Here is a 16,652-nt window from a genome sequence, read left to right as displayed (position 1 = left end):
TACTTAAATAATAGCCCACTTAAACAATAGCCCAAAGTGGTGTGCTTTGAGCTGTTGATGCAAGCCTTTTTTCAAAAGAAGTAGTTTTTTCTTGAAATTGGCTTGAACCGGATATCTACTACTCTACACATCATGCTTTGCTAAATTTGATGCTTAATGGTTATTTTATATAGGTTTATAAACCTTATAAGAAAACAGCAAAAATAGTTTTGGTGTAGCTCTATAGAGCTTCAAAAGCAATTGTACCAATGTTTGCTTCTCACGTAATGATTCTGAAACTACCATATCTGCAAAGGCATTTCTTATAAACATTACCTTTGCAGATGTGGTAGTTTCAGAATAAACTCTTATAAGCCACTCTTATAGTGGCTGAATTGATACACTTAAGAGCAAAATTTTTGTGTAGTTTTGTAAAAGTTTTGTGTAGAATCTAAATGTTCATATAGTAACATCTAGGAAGATATGCAAAATATTTCATTGATTGCTTTTTGTAATTGGCTAATACTGGAAATAAGTGAGCCAACATTTTCCCCAGGTGAATTCTGTAATGACACTGCTCATCTGAAAGAAGAGCATGGTGTGGAAAGTTATTGAAAGGAAGCTCTTCTAAGAGGAAGAAAACGTAAGACGGGGAAGAAAATTGATTTGGTCAGCCATATGACCTTACAGCAAACTAATAATCCACAGGCACTATTAATGACATTCCACTGCATTTTGGTTTAAAATTGGAAAAATAAAACTGCTAATTTTAGGCACAAATGTTTAGGTTTATCTTGGTATATGTATTGTATTTTTTTTCCACAGAAACCTGCTAATATTTTAGTTATGGGTGAAGGTCCTGAGCGAGGAAGAGTAAAAATTGGTATGTTTATATCTTTGATAAGTCCCAGTGTACCATTTAAGATAGAATGTTCTAAAGGTGCAGCTAACCAGGTTAATACTTTCTGGATCACACATAAAACCCCATAAAATGAAGAGGTAAAATTTGTTAATGTTGGATGGAGAAAAGTGAAGGACTCCTTTGCCTCCAAAAATGTTACTTTACAATAGTACTGAATTATATAAATATCAATAATAAAATGAACATTAGTAACAGTTGTATAAAGTGCTATTGAGAGGGTAGATAGATTATTCAGGGATGGGAGACAAATTTTAAAAGCTTATAAGCATTGCTTGATGGAAATTAAAACAGCATTTTTAATGGATAAGGTAACATTGGACAAATTTTTGTAGGGGGAGCTTCTTGTGACACAGATTCCATATTCTATAAAAATGCTCTTAAAAAAATTATTAAATGAAACTGGAATGTAGCAGTAAAATTTGCATAATGGTATGATCCAGCATGTTGAGGAAGTATGTTGGTATCCTAAGGACGTAAGTGTTTGTACCAGCAGATGTTAAAGGTGTATATTTTCCTGTCCTCTGACTAATTATCTGAGACGGGGTGCCAACTTGAACAAAATATTGTGGAGGGGCAGGGAAGCCCAGCCCCACACAATCACATGACGTGGCGCGCACACACCATTTGAATGACAAGGCCCATCAACTTTGAGGGGCAGCTCCCTCAAATATTTTAGGGGAGGTAAAGGGACCTCAGCCCCTAGAATTTGGCTGCTATGATCTGAGATGAATTGTTTTGTAATTGACACAGAATTCCATACATTCTTTTGATTGTTCGAGACTATTGATCAACTGCCAAAAGCAGGGGGTTTTCCTCATTGGTGGCCCTATATATGAAGTTCAAAAGGAATAGAATTAGACCAGTGTTGAGCACATGACTCTTTAAAAGGTTTGTGAACATACAAGAGTACTAACACTAGCAGACTGAGGTCCTTTTGTAAGCAAACCATGGCTATAATGTAGGTCAGCCTCCCAAAATATTTGACGTTAATTGAAGTGGTGCTTCTTGTGATGCAGACAGTTTTCCCCTTACTGGAAATGGACTACCTGCTACTTTTGCATGCAACAGGTGTGTACAACATTTCAAACTAATTGATTGCTCCCCAAAATGGTTACACTGCGTGGATGGATGTGAAAGAGACCTCTCCAGTTCACTTAACCTATCCAGTGCCAAGAATGGCAAGATGGACTCGTAAAAGTATAATAAAGATGAAGACGCACTGCCTTATTTTGACAACAGAAGCAACAACAAAATTATGTTTGGACTTTCACTGTTTAAGCATTAAAACACACACACAACACACGTATTTGAATATAAACACTGTACTTCCCACTCACCCCTCTCTTCTGGAGCTATTGCGTTTTTTCCTCCAGCAGCTAAATGTTTCTTGCCTTCTAAGACAGAAAAAGTTAAATTGTTTTCAATGCCTAAAATGAAGCATAATACAGTTTTAAATAGGGCTATGAATAGGCACACACGCTTGTTAATAGGACAAAGGGAGATGAATTTATCTCTGGTGAATATGAGATCTGGAACCTTGCTCCTTAAAAACACACAGGCTTCACAGTCTTAAAGCTGGCTCAGTTCTTTGTATGGTCTACAACTGCAACCTCGGATCCTCAGGTCTGTTGGAATTTGTAAAATAACAAGCTGTATGTTCGTGCCTACACTCAAACTGTATGAAATAGTTTTTCTTAAAGAAGTGAAATACTTCTCTGCTATTTGAGTGTGGGTGCAAACAATCCAGGTTTCATTTGTAAATTCTTCCTAATAGGTGAAAAGTATTGAGGCAATAGAATATAGCAGGAATTGGGAATTCTTTCCATCTAAGCTTAAATGCAATTCAGCTACAATCGGTAACAGTCTCAAATATCAGTTTTCTGTGATAATAGAGATGGAAATGTACCAGCTGCCTTAGTTCCTAAGAGCTGAACTGTTTTTGTCAGGTTAATAAAGGACTGGCTTCTAAAAACGGGAAATCTTTCCAGCCTAGTATACACCTGCCTTGTTTTCCCATATATAAATCTTTGTGTTGTTTTTCCGTTGGGCTGGACACCAGATTTCCCAACTTTCTGAGGAATGATCAGCTTGATTCAGAACCTGCATGATCAAAAGTGTGTTAGCTATGATTTAATAATGCTTCATTTTCTGTACCATGCTTTAGAAACAAGCTTAAAAGGAACTTTTAAAAGTTAGACTGAGGATGTTTGCAGTGTGTGTCACATTTGAGCTCACTCATTTCTGAGTAAGCAGTCTGTGCGCTAAAATTTAAAGCATCTTCCCCCTCTTTTTACAGCTGACATGGGCTTTGCCCGACTATTTAATTCACCTTTGAAGCCTTTAGCTGATTTGGATCCAGTAGTTGTAACATTCTGGTATCGAGCTCCAGAATTACTGCTTGGAGCAAGGCATTATACCAAAGCTATTGGTAAGTAATGCACTGTATACCTGATCTTCCATATTTTAAATTCTAATTTTCCCTGGTGTGGTTTCCTTCCTTCTTGTTTACAAAGATGTCTACTCTTGAAATCGTAGAATTGGACGGAATCACAAGGGTCGCCTAGCCCAACCACCTGCAATGCATTTTGGCATTTGGAAAATATAGGAAAGCATTGTGATTCTAGTGTGGAAGAAAAGTGATTCACTGAACCTTACTTTTTAAGGCTGAGTCTTCTATCATGTTTGGTTGCCCAAACATGTGCATCACTCTTAAGTCTTAAGTACTTCAGGGCACTTAACTGGCAAAGACCACATTGAATTTACAGATGGTTTCACTAATTAGATAAGAAATGCCAGGACATTTAATTCTGAAGACTGATTTGCATTATTGAATAGTGTCAGGAATGTTTTGGCTTTGATCCAGACATGCACAAGCAGCATGATGCTCTCACAAGGTGCCTCCACAATTTTTTCTCAGATAGCAGCACCCCTCCATATCCTATACAATTCTGGAGGGATCATTCAGCTTTCACAAGTCTGCCTGCAAGCCTTTGATTTTAGTAGACTTCTACCCAGAGCTTGAAACAACCTGTTGTTGGTTGAAATACTATTGAAAATACCTATTTTTTCAGTGTGCTTTTGAGCACTTTCTTTTATCCAAGTCCTCGATACTAGAAGTAACTGTGCAAAAGCCCTCATTGACTGAATTCAAAATGTTGGTGAAGCACTTTATTTTGTCTGACAGCAGAGGACAATCAGTTTCATTGAGTCTTAAGTGCTAGTATTATGAAAGAAAGAAATTCCTCCCCAGTGATGATCTTTCGTATGTCCCCTTTAAACTCCCACCACCTTCAGCCTCTCCTTGTGGGGAAGGTGCCATGATTGCTGTGATATACACCCTTTCCAAGTCTGTTATATCCTTTTTGAGATGGAGCAAGCAGAGGTGCACATCAAATTTCCAAATGCAAAGAGACCTTAGATTTAAATAAAAGCATTACAGTTCTGACCGTCTTATTTTCAATCCTTTTCTAATAAATCCCTAACAGTGGCCATCCAACATGAGCTGAAGATCTGTAAGGAAGGGACTATAGCTCAATGATAGAGCACCTGCTTAGCATTACAAATGTCCCAGTTCCAGTTCATGATACTTTTGTGTAGGTCTGGGGAAACTACTGGCTGAAATCCTGGGGTCCTGCTGTCAGTGGGGTGTTGACAATACTGAGCAAGATGGACCAACAGAACAAGGCAGCTTCTTATGTCTTCCTGGCTAGTTACCACCAATGTAGATACCTGCTTTGCTATATGTGAAATTATGGTTTAAAACAAAAACAATGCAGTTTGCATAGTCTTCTTTTGCTCATTTTTCTCTAGTATCAGTGTTAAAATTAATAATCATTGATTTTGCTAAATACAGTAGCAGCCTATCTAGCTGCCTGTGTTCTATGTGTGTCTTTCATGCTCCAGGTTATTGGCTGATGGTAATGAGAAGAGGAAGTAGGCAAAAATTGAATGTTATATGAGACAGAGACACAAGTGTGTAACGAGAGGTAGAGCTAAATATTCAGCTATTGTGGAAGCTGCACATTTAGCATAACATTAGTTTGGCCTACATTCCTTTAACCTCAGCAAAATGTTCAATTTTTAAATGCATGGGGTCATGTGTAAAATCTTAAGGAATATAGGGGAAATGGAATTGTCTGTAGAAAATGTACATATAACTTAAACAGAGTTGCTTGCTTTGAGAGGCCATGTGTAACCTCTGCTGCTGTTCTTCAGACTATGCTTTCTTCTTTCAGAAAAGTCTATTTGATTTTTCCTTCCTCCTTTTTCGTAAAGATATTTGGGCTATAGGGTGTATATTTGCAGAGCTGCTAACATCTGAGCCAATATTCCACTGCCGACAAGAGGACATAAAAACTAGTAATCCATATCATCATGACCAGCTGGACAGAATATTCAATGTAATGGGATTTCCTGCAGGTACATATTCTATACATTCATTACTGATGTACTCCAGCCTATACATATCTCCAGTACCATTTTAATAGGACTGACATACTCTTTGTGCCATAATATTTACTGAAAAGCTAGTAGGCTTGAAAGAAGCTACAGTAATCATTGGAAAATGTCAATATGCCTGATCTTTTTGTGGCTGTGCATAGGTCTATGCACGGCCTACAAAGAACACTGTGAAATTGATCCCCCCCCCATTTGTTAATTTCTTGAAAATTCTTATTGTCTTGATAAAAAGAAACAAAATCTTGAGGGCTGATAGTAGTATTTACTGCAGGAGTCCTCAGACATTTTGGACTAGGCATATTTTTAAATATTTTGTGGGCTCACAAAATACATTTTTCACAGAAGACAAGCTGGTGATGCTCAGAGCCCCCACTCCCACCCCAAACTGACAAAAACACAAAGCAGGCAGCTGCCCCTCCCCAAAAAACAAATAGGTGAAAGTTCACTTTTTAAAAATTAAACAATTGGGAGGGGAGGGGCAAAGGGCCTTGGTAGGTAGGCTCTGGGATACCCATGTGCATCATGTTGGGGATTCAGACCTAGTGTGTTAATTTCATTGTGCACCGCTTTGCCTACTTCCATCGCAAAATTTGGTCTATATTAAAAATAGGTGTCTCTTTGGTGACTCTGATCTAGTGTTGCTGAGGCGACTGAGAGAGGATATTTTTTCCACTCATATTCATCTTCATCAATGGTGATCAGAAGGCGAAGTTTGGCATGTAAAGGGGAGAGTGAATTATGGTTTTGAATGTGCAAGTGATGATGTCCTATTCCCTATGTAGAGAAAGATGAAAGAGTGCTATTAATATTCAATTCATAGATAAAGATTGGGAAGATATTAAAAAGATGCCTGAACATTCAACGTTAATGAAAGATTTTCGAAGAAACACGTAAGTTTTGCAAAGATCTAAGTAATTGTGATGATTTCTACTGTATCAGGGGTTCGGAACCAGGCTTCCTTGGCAATTGCCTCTTTCCTCTCTCTGGTGACCACCCCTTCCCCACAAAGATAGTTGCACCTCTGAGTTTTCTCAGAACAGCAGGGAACTTGGCTGGGAACAGGTATTTCATGTCACACTACAGGTTTGTATTGATAACCATGTTGTTTGTGAAAAAGCCCAGTGGAGGCCAGTAAGTTTGAAGGGATCTGTACTGGCCCTTCTTGGTTTAGTGGATCCTTGTGTGTTCTGCTTGGTTTTCTGAAGCTGTTTGAAACAAGCAATAACTGCTAATTTTCTCATTGTATAGATACATTTGAAGCAACATAGCACATATAAAATTAGTGTCTTGGCTAAAGAGACAGTTTGTTGCATTAAAATCTATTATTCTTTAAAGGATTGACTTTTTATGTTTCGTAATATTATGTTTTAAGCATTATCAAACGCATAGCTACTAGAAGTATGTGCATCTAATATTGTACAAGAGGGATACTGGTTGCTAACCAAATCTGTAATAATGGTAAGTCATTTCCATGTGGCTGCTATTAAAAACAGTGTGTGGCCTCAGGCTACTTTTACAGTGCTGGCACCCTTTTGAATCACAGATGGACCAGACAATTCAGCACAACCGAGTTCATTAGCAAGCCCTATTGGTTTTATCCTGTCCTCCAGATTTGTACTTTTCTATTCAATTTGATGCATTGTTGTGACTTACTGTTTTCTTTCAGGTATACCAACTGCAGCCTTATCAAATATATGGAAAAACATAAAGTTAAGCCAGATAGCAAAGCATTCCACTTGGTAAGACTTGGATAGTATCAAATTGTTCGCTTGTGAATTTTTCACAGTTTCTGGAAGCATTAATTTGAATTGTTTAAATTGCTTTTCATTGCATCTCTTCACAAAAGCATTGGTTGTAAAGTTGAATTTCTGTGCCATTTCATATTTCATAGCAATTCATGTCCAGAGTAAAACCCTATGATCTAATTAATAGTTTACTACTCCCAAGTGCTAGGCATTAAGTCAGTTTTTAACATTTCTACAGCACCTATGCTGGCAGTAGATTTCCTTCCTTTTTTAACATGTCCCGACAACCTGGTAATTTGGCTAGCTATTAGTTGTATCAACAGACAGCTGTGGTCAAGTGATAGCTAATGGTAGAATTCAACGTGGTGCTAAGGAGATTGCTTTGCTTTCCCAGTGAAACAATCTCCCCTCTCTCCTGTGCACACTGTTCTGGGGGTTCTCCTGACCCTCCAGAGCAGATTAGGGGGAGGCATGATGTGGCGTGAGGAGATGGGAAAGCCTTGTATTGGTTCCTGCTAGTGGAATAGTTTAGTTGACTCTGGCCCAATATTCCTTCCATTATCTTGCTCATTTATTGTGTACCTCCTTACTATGGAAGGGAAATATGGGACTGGGGCTGCCACTGAGAAGGTTGTTGTTCTTGTTTGTATACTCAGTCTGTTCCTTATGCTGAGTTGTTTGAAGACTGGGTGTAGTAGCAAATTTATCATGTAATAGGGTAGCTTAAGGATATGGCTTTTCCTCATCCCATTGTATCATTGTATATGCTTCAGAATCCTGTTACATCCAACATGCTATCTTAACACCTTCTATTGTAAAACACCTGCAAGCCTTATTTTAGAGAATACTCAAGTACCCTTAAGAATAAGGACTTCTGAAAGTAGGCATGAAAGAACAAATCTAATGACTGAAATGATCTAAAGATGCTAGTATTTTCCCAGGGAGCACAAGGAGCCCTGTTTTTACTGTTATTATTTTTGAAAAACCAACTCCTCCTCTTTTGTTAAGCATGAGGTGGCAACTGTTGGCTGTGAATAGGTATATAAATCGACTGGAGTATTAGATGACCAGATTCAGTTAATATTTTGATGAAGAAAATTATTTTTTGCCTTTTAGCTGCTGGCCCTAAAGCCAGTGTTTTTCTTTAATCTGGCCAGATTTTTTTTAAAGAAAACTAAGAACAAATCTCTAACACAGCCTGATCACTTGCAAGGTATAATTTTTTATGAATATGCATAAATTTGGAAGGGGTAAATTTGCTAAAATACAAAGTAAGGATATCCTCTACCAGTGTGGTTGAGAGCCAGTGTGGTGTAGTGGTTAAGAGCGATAGTCTCGTAATCTGGGGAACCAGGTTCGCGTCTCTGCTCCTCTACATGCAGCTGCTGGGTGACCTTGGGCCAGTCACACTTCTGTGAAGTCTCTCAGCCTCACTCACCTCACAGAGTGTTTGTTGTGGGGGAGGAAGGGAAAGGAGAATGTTAGCCACTTTGAGACTCCTTAAAGGGAGTGAAAGGCGGGATGTCAAATCCAAACTCTTCTTCTTCTTTTACCCCCCACAGCCTTAAACCCAGCAATCCAAAACCATTTCACCATGTGCTTTTATCACATGGGCTAGGTTCACTACCAGACTACTTGGGAAGAATGCTAAGTATATTGGAAAGCACAGTGAGAGGTTGTACTTATATAGTGTGATGGGCCTCTAACATTAACAACCTTGAATTGTTTGTACAGCACAGTAGAAATTAAACCTACTGCATTATAGGTGTGATATGCTCTGTGGCCCATTTATGTGAGCAAGTAAGTCTTGTAACTGCAGCTTTTCCATGGGTAGCATTTTATAGATCATATAAGCCTAATTCTCAGATTATGGAAGCCTAGATTATTAGGAACCAGGTTATACTGAATCATATCATTGGTCCATCTAGCTCAATATTCTGTCAGCAGCTCTTCAAGTTTTCAGATGGGGGTCTCTCCCGGCCGTGCCTGGAGATTCTGGAGATTGAACCTAGTACCTTCTGTACGCAGAGTATAAGCTCTGCCACTGAGCTAACTAGACTTTATAAGCATATAAGGAAGCTTTGTATATTCACATTGTGGTGAAATATTTTCTTGATTGATTTGACAGCACTGAATGTCTTGTGTTTTTAACTATGCATAGCTACAGAAATTGCTTACTATGGACCCAATAAAGAGAATTACCTCAGAACAGGCTATGCAGGATCCTTATTTCTTAGAAGATCCACTTCCTACATCTGAGTAAGTGGTCAGTTTACTAGATACTATCTGTGCAGCTCTTTAAATGCTTTATTGCTTTCAGTGTCACAGCATGACTTGGTGGGTGTGGAATGGAGGAATGTTCTGAAAATAACAAGTGAGATGCTCCTTCTTGATAAGTTATAAGAAATGGCTTTACTGTGCCATTTGCCATTTTGAAGTAATATTCCTATTAATCTTGTCCTGAGCCTTTGATCCCATTAGTCATAGCAATAATCCTGTTATTCACTGACAGGTTGATTATGCATGCTATAGATCTTCATAGTCAACTGCTAACTGCCTGCAGGTCCACTTGAAATTATAGATGACATTCTATAATTAGTTTATATTTATTTGAAAACTTGATGGGTGGACTATGGTGAAGATGGGGACAGCCTTCCAACTTCACAACCAAAGTCTGGATGTAGGGCATATTCATGCACTTTCTTTCTTTTTAAATATAACGATTTGCTTTTTAAACATCCGTATTCTCAATATGTAGGCAAGACTTTAAAGTTCGTATTTGAAAGACATGACTATTTCTTTTGTGTCAAAGAATATTTCACTGGCAAGTCGGTAAAACTATTTCAACCTTAATTTGATGATTTATGCACCCAATTTGCTCTCTGATGTTTTACACATATGTATGTGCAATGGGTGCAGCCTTTCTGAAAATGAAATTCACAGGCACATACTGACTTTGGAACAAACTTGGTTTTCTTCCATCATATGATTTGTTTGGTGTAGCCTAAACTGCCCTTGGGAAATATCCCTTTCTTCTTTAAATCATAAATTGCTACCTCAACTTATTAGAAAAATCTTTAGATACTAATAGCTGTAGAGATCTGTATGCAAAACAATAGGTATAATTGCCCATCAGTTAAACTGTGCAAGCACTGCCAAAAACATAGCATTTTGCAAAAAATATTCTGTCCCTACCAATTATGGATAGGAAAGGAGGTGTAGAGTATGGAAGACACATCCATGACCCTTGATCTCACATTTTTAAAACAACAGGATAAATATACACAGCATTCAATCTTTGGTTGTGAAGACTAAAGGTAGCCAGTTTTTGTGTGTGTGTGTGTGTAGAAGCAGAATAAAATTTGCAATAACTGCAAATAACTGCAATTTCAGTGTCTTCTGTGATCTTCTTGGTGGACCTCTACATCACTAATGACCTGATTTTTTTTTTAAATGCACAGATTTTTATAAAATCTTTCATGACTAATTTCTCTATTTGTTCCAGTTCAAAGTGTGTACTGATTAAATATTTGGGTCTCATTGCCCCAACTTGTTAGGCAAGGCAAAACACAGCCAGAGGGGTTTTACATTCCAGTCTCATAGCAGAATATGAATACTTAACTGAAGAGCTTTAAAGAGGCTATCAGAAGTACTTGACCTACTTGAAAGGTATAAATAGGCTGCAAAACTTATTGTGTGTAAGTCAGTATACCCAATAAACTCTCTATACAATACCAAGTAAACAAGCACAGTGGTCTGAAGCTGTATGATGTATTCTGCATCAGAAGCTAAGGAGCTTATTGCTGGCCTTGTAAACTTCATAGGAGATCGCCTAGGACCATTTCTAAGCTGTTTTGAGCTCCTCAGAGGAAGAGTGGAGTATTAGTGTAATAACATAAATGTGCAACATAATAGCGTGGTGTCCCTGGGCCTTTCTGAGGAATGTTTTATCTCTCTTTACCTCAACACTCCATGGGAGAGATTACTAGTAAACTGGATTTGAATGGGTGTTTAGTGAATTCAGTTTCACTGCTGGGAGTAAATCCACCCTAACACATACTGGTATAAACTATTGCTTCTTCTATCACCCACTGTAGAACGCTGCAATATCAATTACTTCTGATACATATCTTTCTAGATTCTTATTCTGCCATCTTTCTATCTCTTATCATCACCATACAAGTCCCCAAAAGGGTTGTCCCACCCAAATTAATGGGGACCTTAGTAGCTATTTGAAATATTTGTTTAAGGTGTTTTTGTTGTTGTTGTTTTTTTAGCAAACCTGAGCCCCTTTATACTCCCTTTATTCCTCAACAATTATGGGATCCGTTGTCATGTGGTGTTTCATCTTTCCCCTACATTTTCTGGGTTGTTTTTTTTTAAATGAACCTTTAACTTGCATTTAACTTTCTAAGCTATCAGGAGTCTGATTTGCCCTGTTGAAATGAATAAGAAAGTGAAACTATCAAATGCCTGAGTTAACATTGATAGGGCAAACATACAATCCTGACCCTCTTATTTATAATACTCATTTTTTTAAAATGGCTATTAGACTTTTGGGGTACAGCCCTCCTCCCCCCCCCCCCCGGGCACCAGTATTCACTTAGACATTCACTAGGAGCCCAGTATTTCACTTAGACATTTTTTGGATTTTGTTTTTCTCTTCTGTTAATGAGCCCACTTTTTCACTTATGCATTTCTTCTGTTTCTCCTATAGGTCTTCCTTGATAGCCCACTGGGGAATTTAAGTTAATATGTGCTCCAATAGCTTTTCGATTGGCATATGCTTTTGGAATGTGATACCAATAAGATTTATACCATCCTTCATCAACAGATCTCAGGGGCAGTTCACAAAATGAAATTAATCATTATTTCCTGCCAGGACTTTTAAAGTAGTCCATTGGTCACAACAGCAGGCTGATACTGTAAAAAATGAAAAGCATGAAAATTAAAACTTGAAGATTCAAAGACGATTGGCACAGCCCATCTACAAAGATTATATGCAAATGTGTGGGGGGTGAAATGGGCTACTGGTTGCTGATTGGCTTTTATTTGCTGTTCTTTTTTAATGTTGCACATGTTGCTACTGTTAATTTTAAATAGACCTACAGATAGAGTATAAATCAAATGATAATGGCTTACATGGTCACAGGTAGGTGATCCATAGCAGTTGTCCTTACGTTAGATATCCAATCTCTTCACTGATTCCTTAGCAAAAAGTTCAACATGTAATTGGGAAACATGGAACTGAAGACAGCTTGCAGTAACTTTAGCTTTATTTTTATGGAAAATATTACTTAGAAATAAAACTATGGTACAAAATTATGCAAGTAATAGGTTAGGGGGCAAGACATATGAGCAAGAAGAGATGAATCATCATAGAATTTAGCATTTCCAGTCTTGTATAGAAATGGGGCATAGCATTTTTCAGCTTGCCTTAGCCAGAAAAACATGTTTGGGATGACTTGCTGGTATATGGTATAAACAGCTAGGAAACTGTGTAACTTGGCTTCTTAGTAAAATGGAGGCTTACAAGTCTATGCACAGGCAAATTTGTGCTTGGGCTGTAATATAGTCCATTATTAAACTCTGCATTATAAGCAGTGTATTTAGTTGATAGCTAGAGATATTCTCTCTTACTGAAGAAACTGATAGCCTTTCAGAACAAACTGTCATACTTAGAACACTTCAGAGACTAAAGTCACTTCCTAAAAGACTAAAATCACAAATGGCAAGTGACACATAAAGCAGCTTGAACCAGGATGAAAACTATTGTATTACCATTATTAATTATGGGACACACTTTCACTTTTTTCTAGTAGAGATTTATGCTCTTTGCTTACACACACAAAATGCTTGCTTCTTTTTTTTGTGTGTTTGCAGTGTGTTTGCAGGTTGTCAAATCCCATACCCAAAACGAGAATTTTTAACTGAAGAAGAGCCTGATGATAAAGGAGACAAAGTAGGTATTTATTTGAAGGTTAAGATGAGAGAAATACATTTAGGAGGTGTATTTTGTTAATCAGGTTGGACAATTTTATAATTACCAAGTTAAGGCAATCATATTTTTGATAGGGTTAATGGATCTGATTTCAAGCATTTAAGTTACTGAGAGTACATGATTTATTATTCCATACTTTTACATATATGTCCCTGATTGTTGCTACTACTTTTTTTGAACCATTTCCTGCCAAGATAAGAATGATAGCATAAAATAAATTACTAATATGATGAGATGAAGATTAATTAATATGGATAGAAGTTAACATTAATTATGGGTCATTCCAACTCTATACATCAGACATGGCAAGAAGTTGAGAACTTCTGCAACATTTCAGTTTACATAAATAATACAGAAAAAAATCAGTAATCAGATCTGATCCATGGCTTGTAGAATAATAAGGTTTTGAGCATTTTCATGGTACCTAATTTGAAGTCTTTTTATTATCTGCAACTCTAGAAAGTGATGATTCCAAGTTCCTTTCATGTTAACTTATTTTGAATAAGGCTATAATCCTAAAATGCATAGTTGAAAACATGGCAAATAAATTGGGCTTACCTCTGAATAAATAGTTATCATAGGGCTGTATGGTATGTTTATATTTGATTTTAATTTGTTTGCATAATTAGGTGGAAATAGTAAGATACCATATTTTTTGCTCTATAAGACTCACTTTTTCCCTCCTAAAAAGTAAGGGGGAGTGATGTGTGCGTCTTATGGAGCGAATGCAGGCTGCGCAGAGATCCCTCTTGTTGTTCTAGCTTCTGAGATTCAGAATATTTTTTTTCTTGTTTTCCTCCTCCAAAAACGAGGTGCGTCTTGTGGTCTGGTGTGTCTTATAGAGCAAAAAATACGGTAATTATTATTAAGTAATTAGTGGCTTTGTGCCTGACTTAGCCTTACACAAGACTGGATGCTTCCTACCCATGAACTCCCTCTGAGCTGTATCTTACATTTTTTTCTTTAACAAATTGAGAAGAACCAGCAGCAGGGCAATAACCACACAAATGGAACTGGTCATCCAGGGAACCAAGACAACAGTCATACGCAAGGGCCTCCCTTGAAAAAAGTGAGAGTTGTTCCTCCTACCACTACCTCAGGTGGACTTATCATGACCTCAGATTATCAGGTATTTCTGTTTTCAGCTTTCAGTTTTGTTATGGCACTGTGAATCATTTATATTAGCTGTTATGTCCATACCTATTAAAAGTTGTATTTTTAAAATCTATTTGAATATATGTTTTGTTAAACCCAACTGATTCAAGTCAAAAGGCACCAGTGGAGACCTGCACAGTGTGTCATTGCTAACTAGTTCAGTTCATACATCATGCCACACTGTGATATGAAGAACTTGAACTGTGGTTTGAGTTTCAAAACAGATAATGGACAACCCATGGTTTAAAGGTGTTGGTCTGGTTTCATTTCCTACCCTCTTAACAATTAGCTTCATCACTTGAATCCATAGTGCAACAATCTCTAGAGCCATAGAAATAGCTGCCATAGTTGTCATTTCCGTCGTGTTAAACATGGCAGCATTTGACCAGCCACATATGTAATATTCTCTCTCTCTGTCTCCCCCCCCCTCCAATGCGTTGCTCAGCGTTCCAATCCCCATGCTGCCTATCCAAACCCTGGACCAAGCACATCACAGCCACAGAGCAGCATGGGATATTCAACTACCTCCCAGCAGCCTCCACAGTACTCTCACCAGACGCACCGGTACTGAGCTGCACCTAAATAAAGTCAATGCACTGTTGCTAAGGCTGCAGGACTGGCCGTGCTGCTGTCTGCCTGGAACCTGGCGTTGGGCTGCAAGAATGTACTGTAAACTATCACATTTTCAAAATGTCTGATAGCCAAGTTCCACTACTTTTCACAGGCTGGGAGTAGTGGCTCCCTCAGATTGTACCCATTATGGAATTAGACTTGAAAAGAAAGTACTAGCACAGTTTGTGTTGTGGATATGCTACTTCCATAGTTTACTTGACATGGTTCAGACTGACCAATGCATTGTTTTCAGTGACAGTCTGTAGCAGTTGAAGCTGTGAAATGTGCTAGGGGCAAGCATTTTTGTTGTTGTGAATTCTATTGATGTTAACAACGTTATCTGACCAATAGTACGCAAAATCTCTTTAACTGGTATTTGAAGCATACAGTATGTGTTAATGAGATGAAAGCAAACTAACCGTGGCTCCAATTGAGACTTTTTTTTATATACATTGACTTTTTGTGACTTTTTGTGGGTTGATTCATTTTCCACATTGATCAATGTTTTATGACCAACAAATTTGCTAGAGAGAGATTTTTTTAAAGACACAAAAAATGAGCATTTTTCCAGCAGATTTACAAGCCTCCCAAAGATTAATTTTCAGCATATGTTTATTTTGTTCTCAAATCTATGACTTGACTGGTATTAAAGCTGCTATTTGATAGTAAATGAGTGTGTTACTGAGATAAACCTGTTTGGTTCAGCAACCAACTAAAATGATTGTCATAGACAGTGTTTTATTTTTCCTGTTGGTGTTAATTGATTTGTGAGCATGCTTGGAATTAAAAAGAAAGCATGAGTGACGTTCCCTGCAAACAAACAAGCAGTGCAGCATTCATTCAGATATTTTTGTCATGATTTTTTGAGAGCTGGCTTGATGTAGTGGATTTTAAATTTTAATTATTTTTAAATATGTTCGCACGTTGCTTTAGGGTCTCCCTTATTAAAGCAAAGGATTAAGGTGTTAGGAGAACCTTAGAATTTGAGGAAAAACTATACCATACAATGTACTGTATCAAACTATTTTACATGAATGACGCAGGTATTCTGAATTTTAAAAGAAATCAACATTGTTAAAAACAAGGTGTTACATAATAAAATTATTTTTCATAAATCTGCATATGATTTTGCTTGTGCTTTTGTCAATTGATGCTAAGAAAATATACACTTGGCCTATACAGTGGTACCTCAGGTTAAGAACTTAATTCGTTCTGGAGGTCTGTTCTTAACCTGAAACTGTTCTTAACCTGAGGTACCACTTTAGCTAATGGGGCCTCCCGCTGCCGCCACGCCGCCACCGCACGATTTCTGTTTTCATCCTGAACTAAAGTTCTTAACCCGAGGTACTATTTCTGGGTTAGCGGAGTCTGTAACCTGAAGCATCTGTAGCCTAAAGTGTCTGTAATCCAAGGTAAAGGGTAAAGGGACCCCTGACCATTAGGTCCAGTCGCGGACGACTCTGGGGTTGCAGCACTCATCTCACTTTATTGGCCAAGGGAGCCGGTGTACAGCTTCCGGGTCATGTGGCCAGCATGACTAAGCCACTTCTGGTGAACCAGAGCAGCACACAGAAACGCTGTTTACCTTCCCGCTGGAGCAGTACCTATTTATCTAATTGAACTTTGACGTGCTTTCAAACTGCTAGGTTGGCACGAGCAGGGACCGAGCAACGGGAGGTCACCCCATAGTGGGGATTCGAACCGCCGACCTTCTAATCGGCAAGCCCTAGGCTCTGTGGTTTAGACCACAGCGCCACCTGTGTCCCGAGGTACCACTGTA

The 16,652-nt window shown here is 38.1% G+C and overlaps 1 protein-coding gene across 4 annotated transcripts in view; it reads left to right on the top strand.

The window, feature by feature from the left end:
- The window catches only part of CDK8 (cyclin dependent kinase 8), a gene marked incomplete at its 5' end in the record, with an annotated part of 40,876 nt that extends 24,883 nt beyond the window's left edge, over positions 1 to 15,993 (top strand). For 2 of the 4 annotated variants that reach the window (XM_083498943.1, XM_083498941.1), the window contains 9 exons: positions 805 to 862; positions 3,198 to 3,329; positions 5,177 to 5,320; positions 6,180 to 6,249; positions 7,026 to 7,098; positions 9,266 to 9,363; positions 12,988 to 13,066; positions 14,082 to 14,234; positions 14,706 to 15,993. In XM_083498943.1, the coding sequence (XP_083355069.1) occupies positions 805 to 862; positions 3,198 to 3,329; positions 5,177 to 5,320; positions 6,180 to 6,249; positions 7,026 to 7,098; positions 9,266 to 9,363; positions 12,988 to 13,066; positions 14,082 to 14,234; positions 14,706 to 14,831 (933 nt within the window). In that variant the 3' untranslated portion in view covers positions 14,832 to 15,993. The remainder of the gene's footprint in view (positions 1 to 804; positions 863 to 3,197; positions 3,330 to 5,176; positions 5,321 to 6,179; positions 6,250 to 7,025; positions 7,099 to 9,265; positions 9,364 to 12,987; positions 13,067 to 14,081; positions 14,235 to 14,705) is intronic. The other 2 variants (XM_083498942.1, XM_083498944.1) reach the window with 2 other exon arrangements.
- Positions 15,994 to 16,652: the final 659 nt, after the last annotated feature.

The sequence above is a fragment of the Podarcis liolepis genome (assembly GCF_965112155.1).
Source record: "Podarcis liolepis genome assembly, chromosome: 4".
NCBI classification, from domain to species: Eukaryota; Metazoa; Chordata; class Lepidosauria; order Squamata; family Lacertidae; genus Podarcis; species Podarcis liolepis.
Note: the sequence above shows the minus strand (reverse complement) of the source record. Positions and strands in the feature narration are given on the sequence as shown.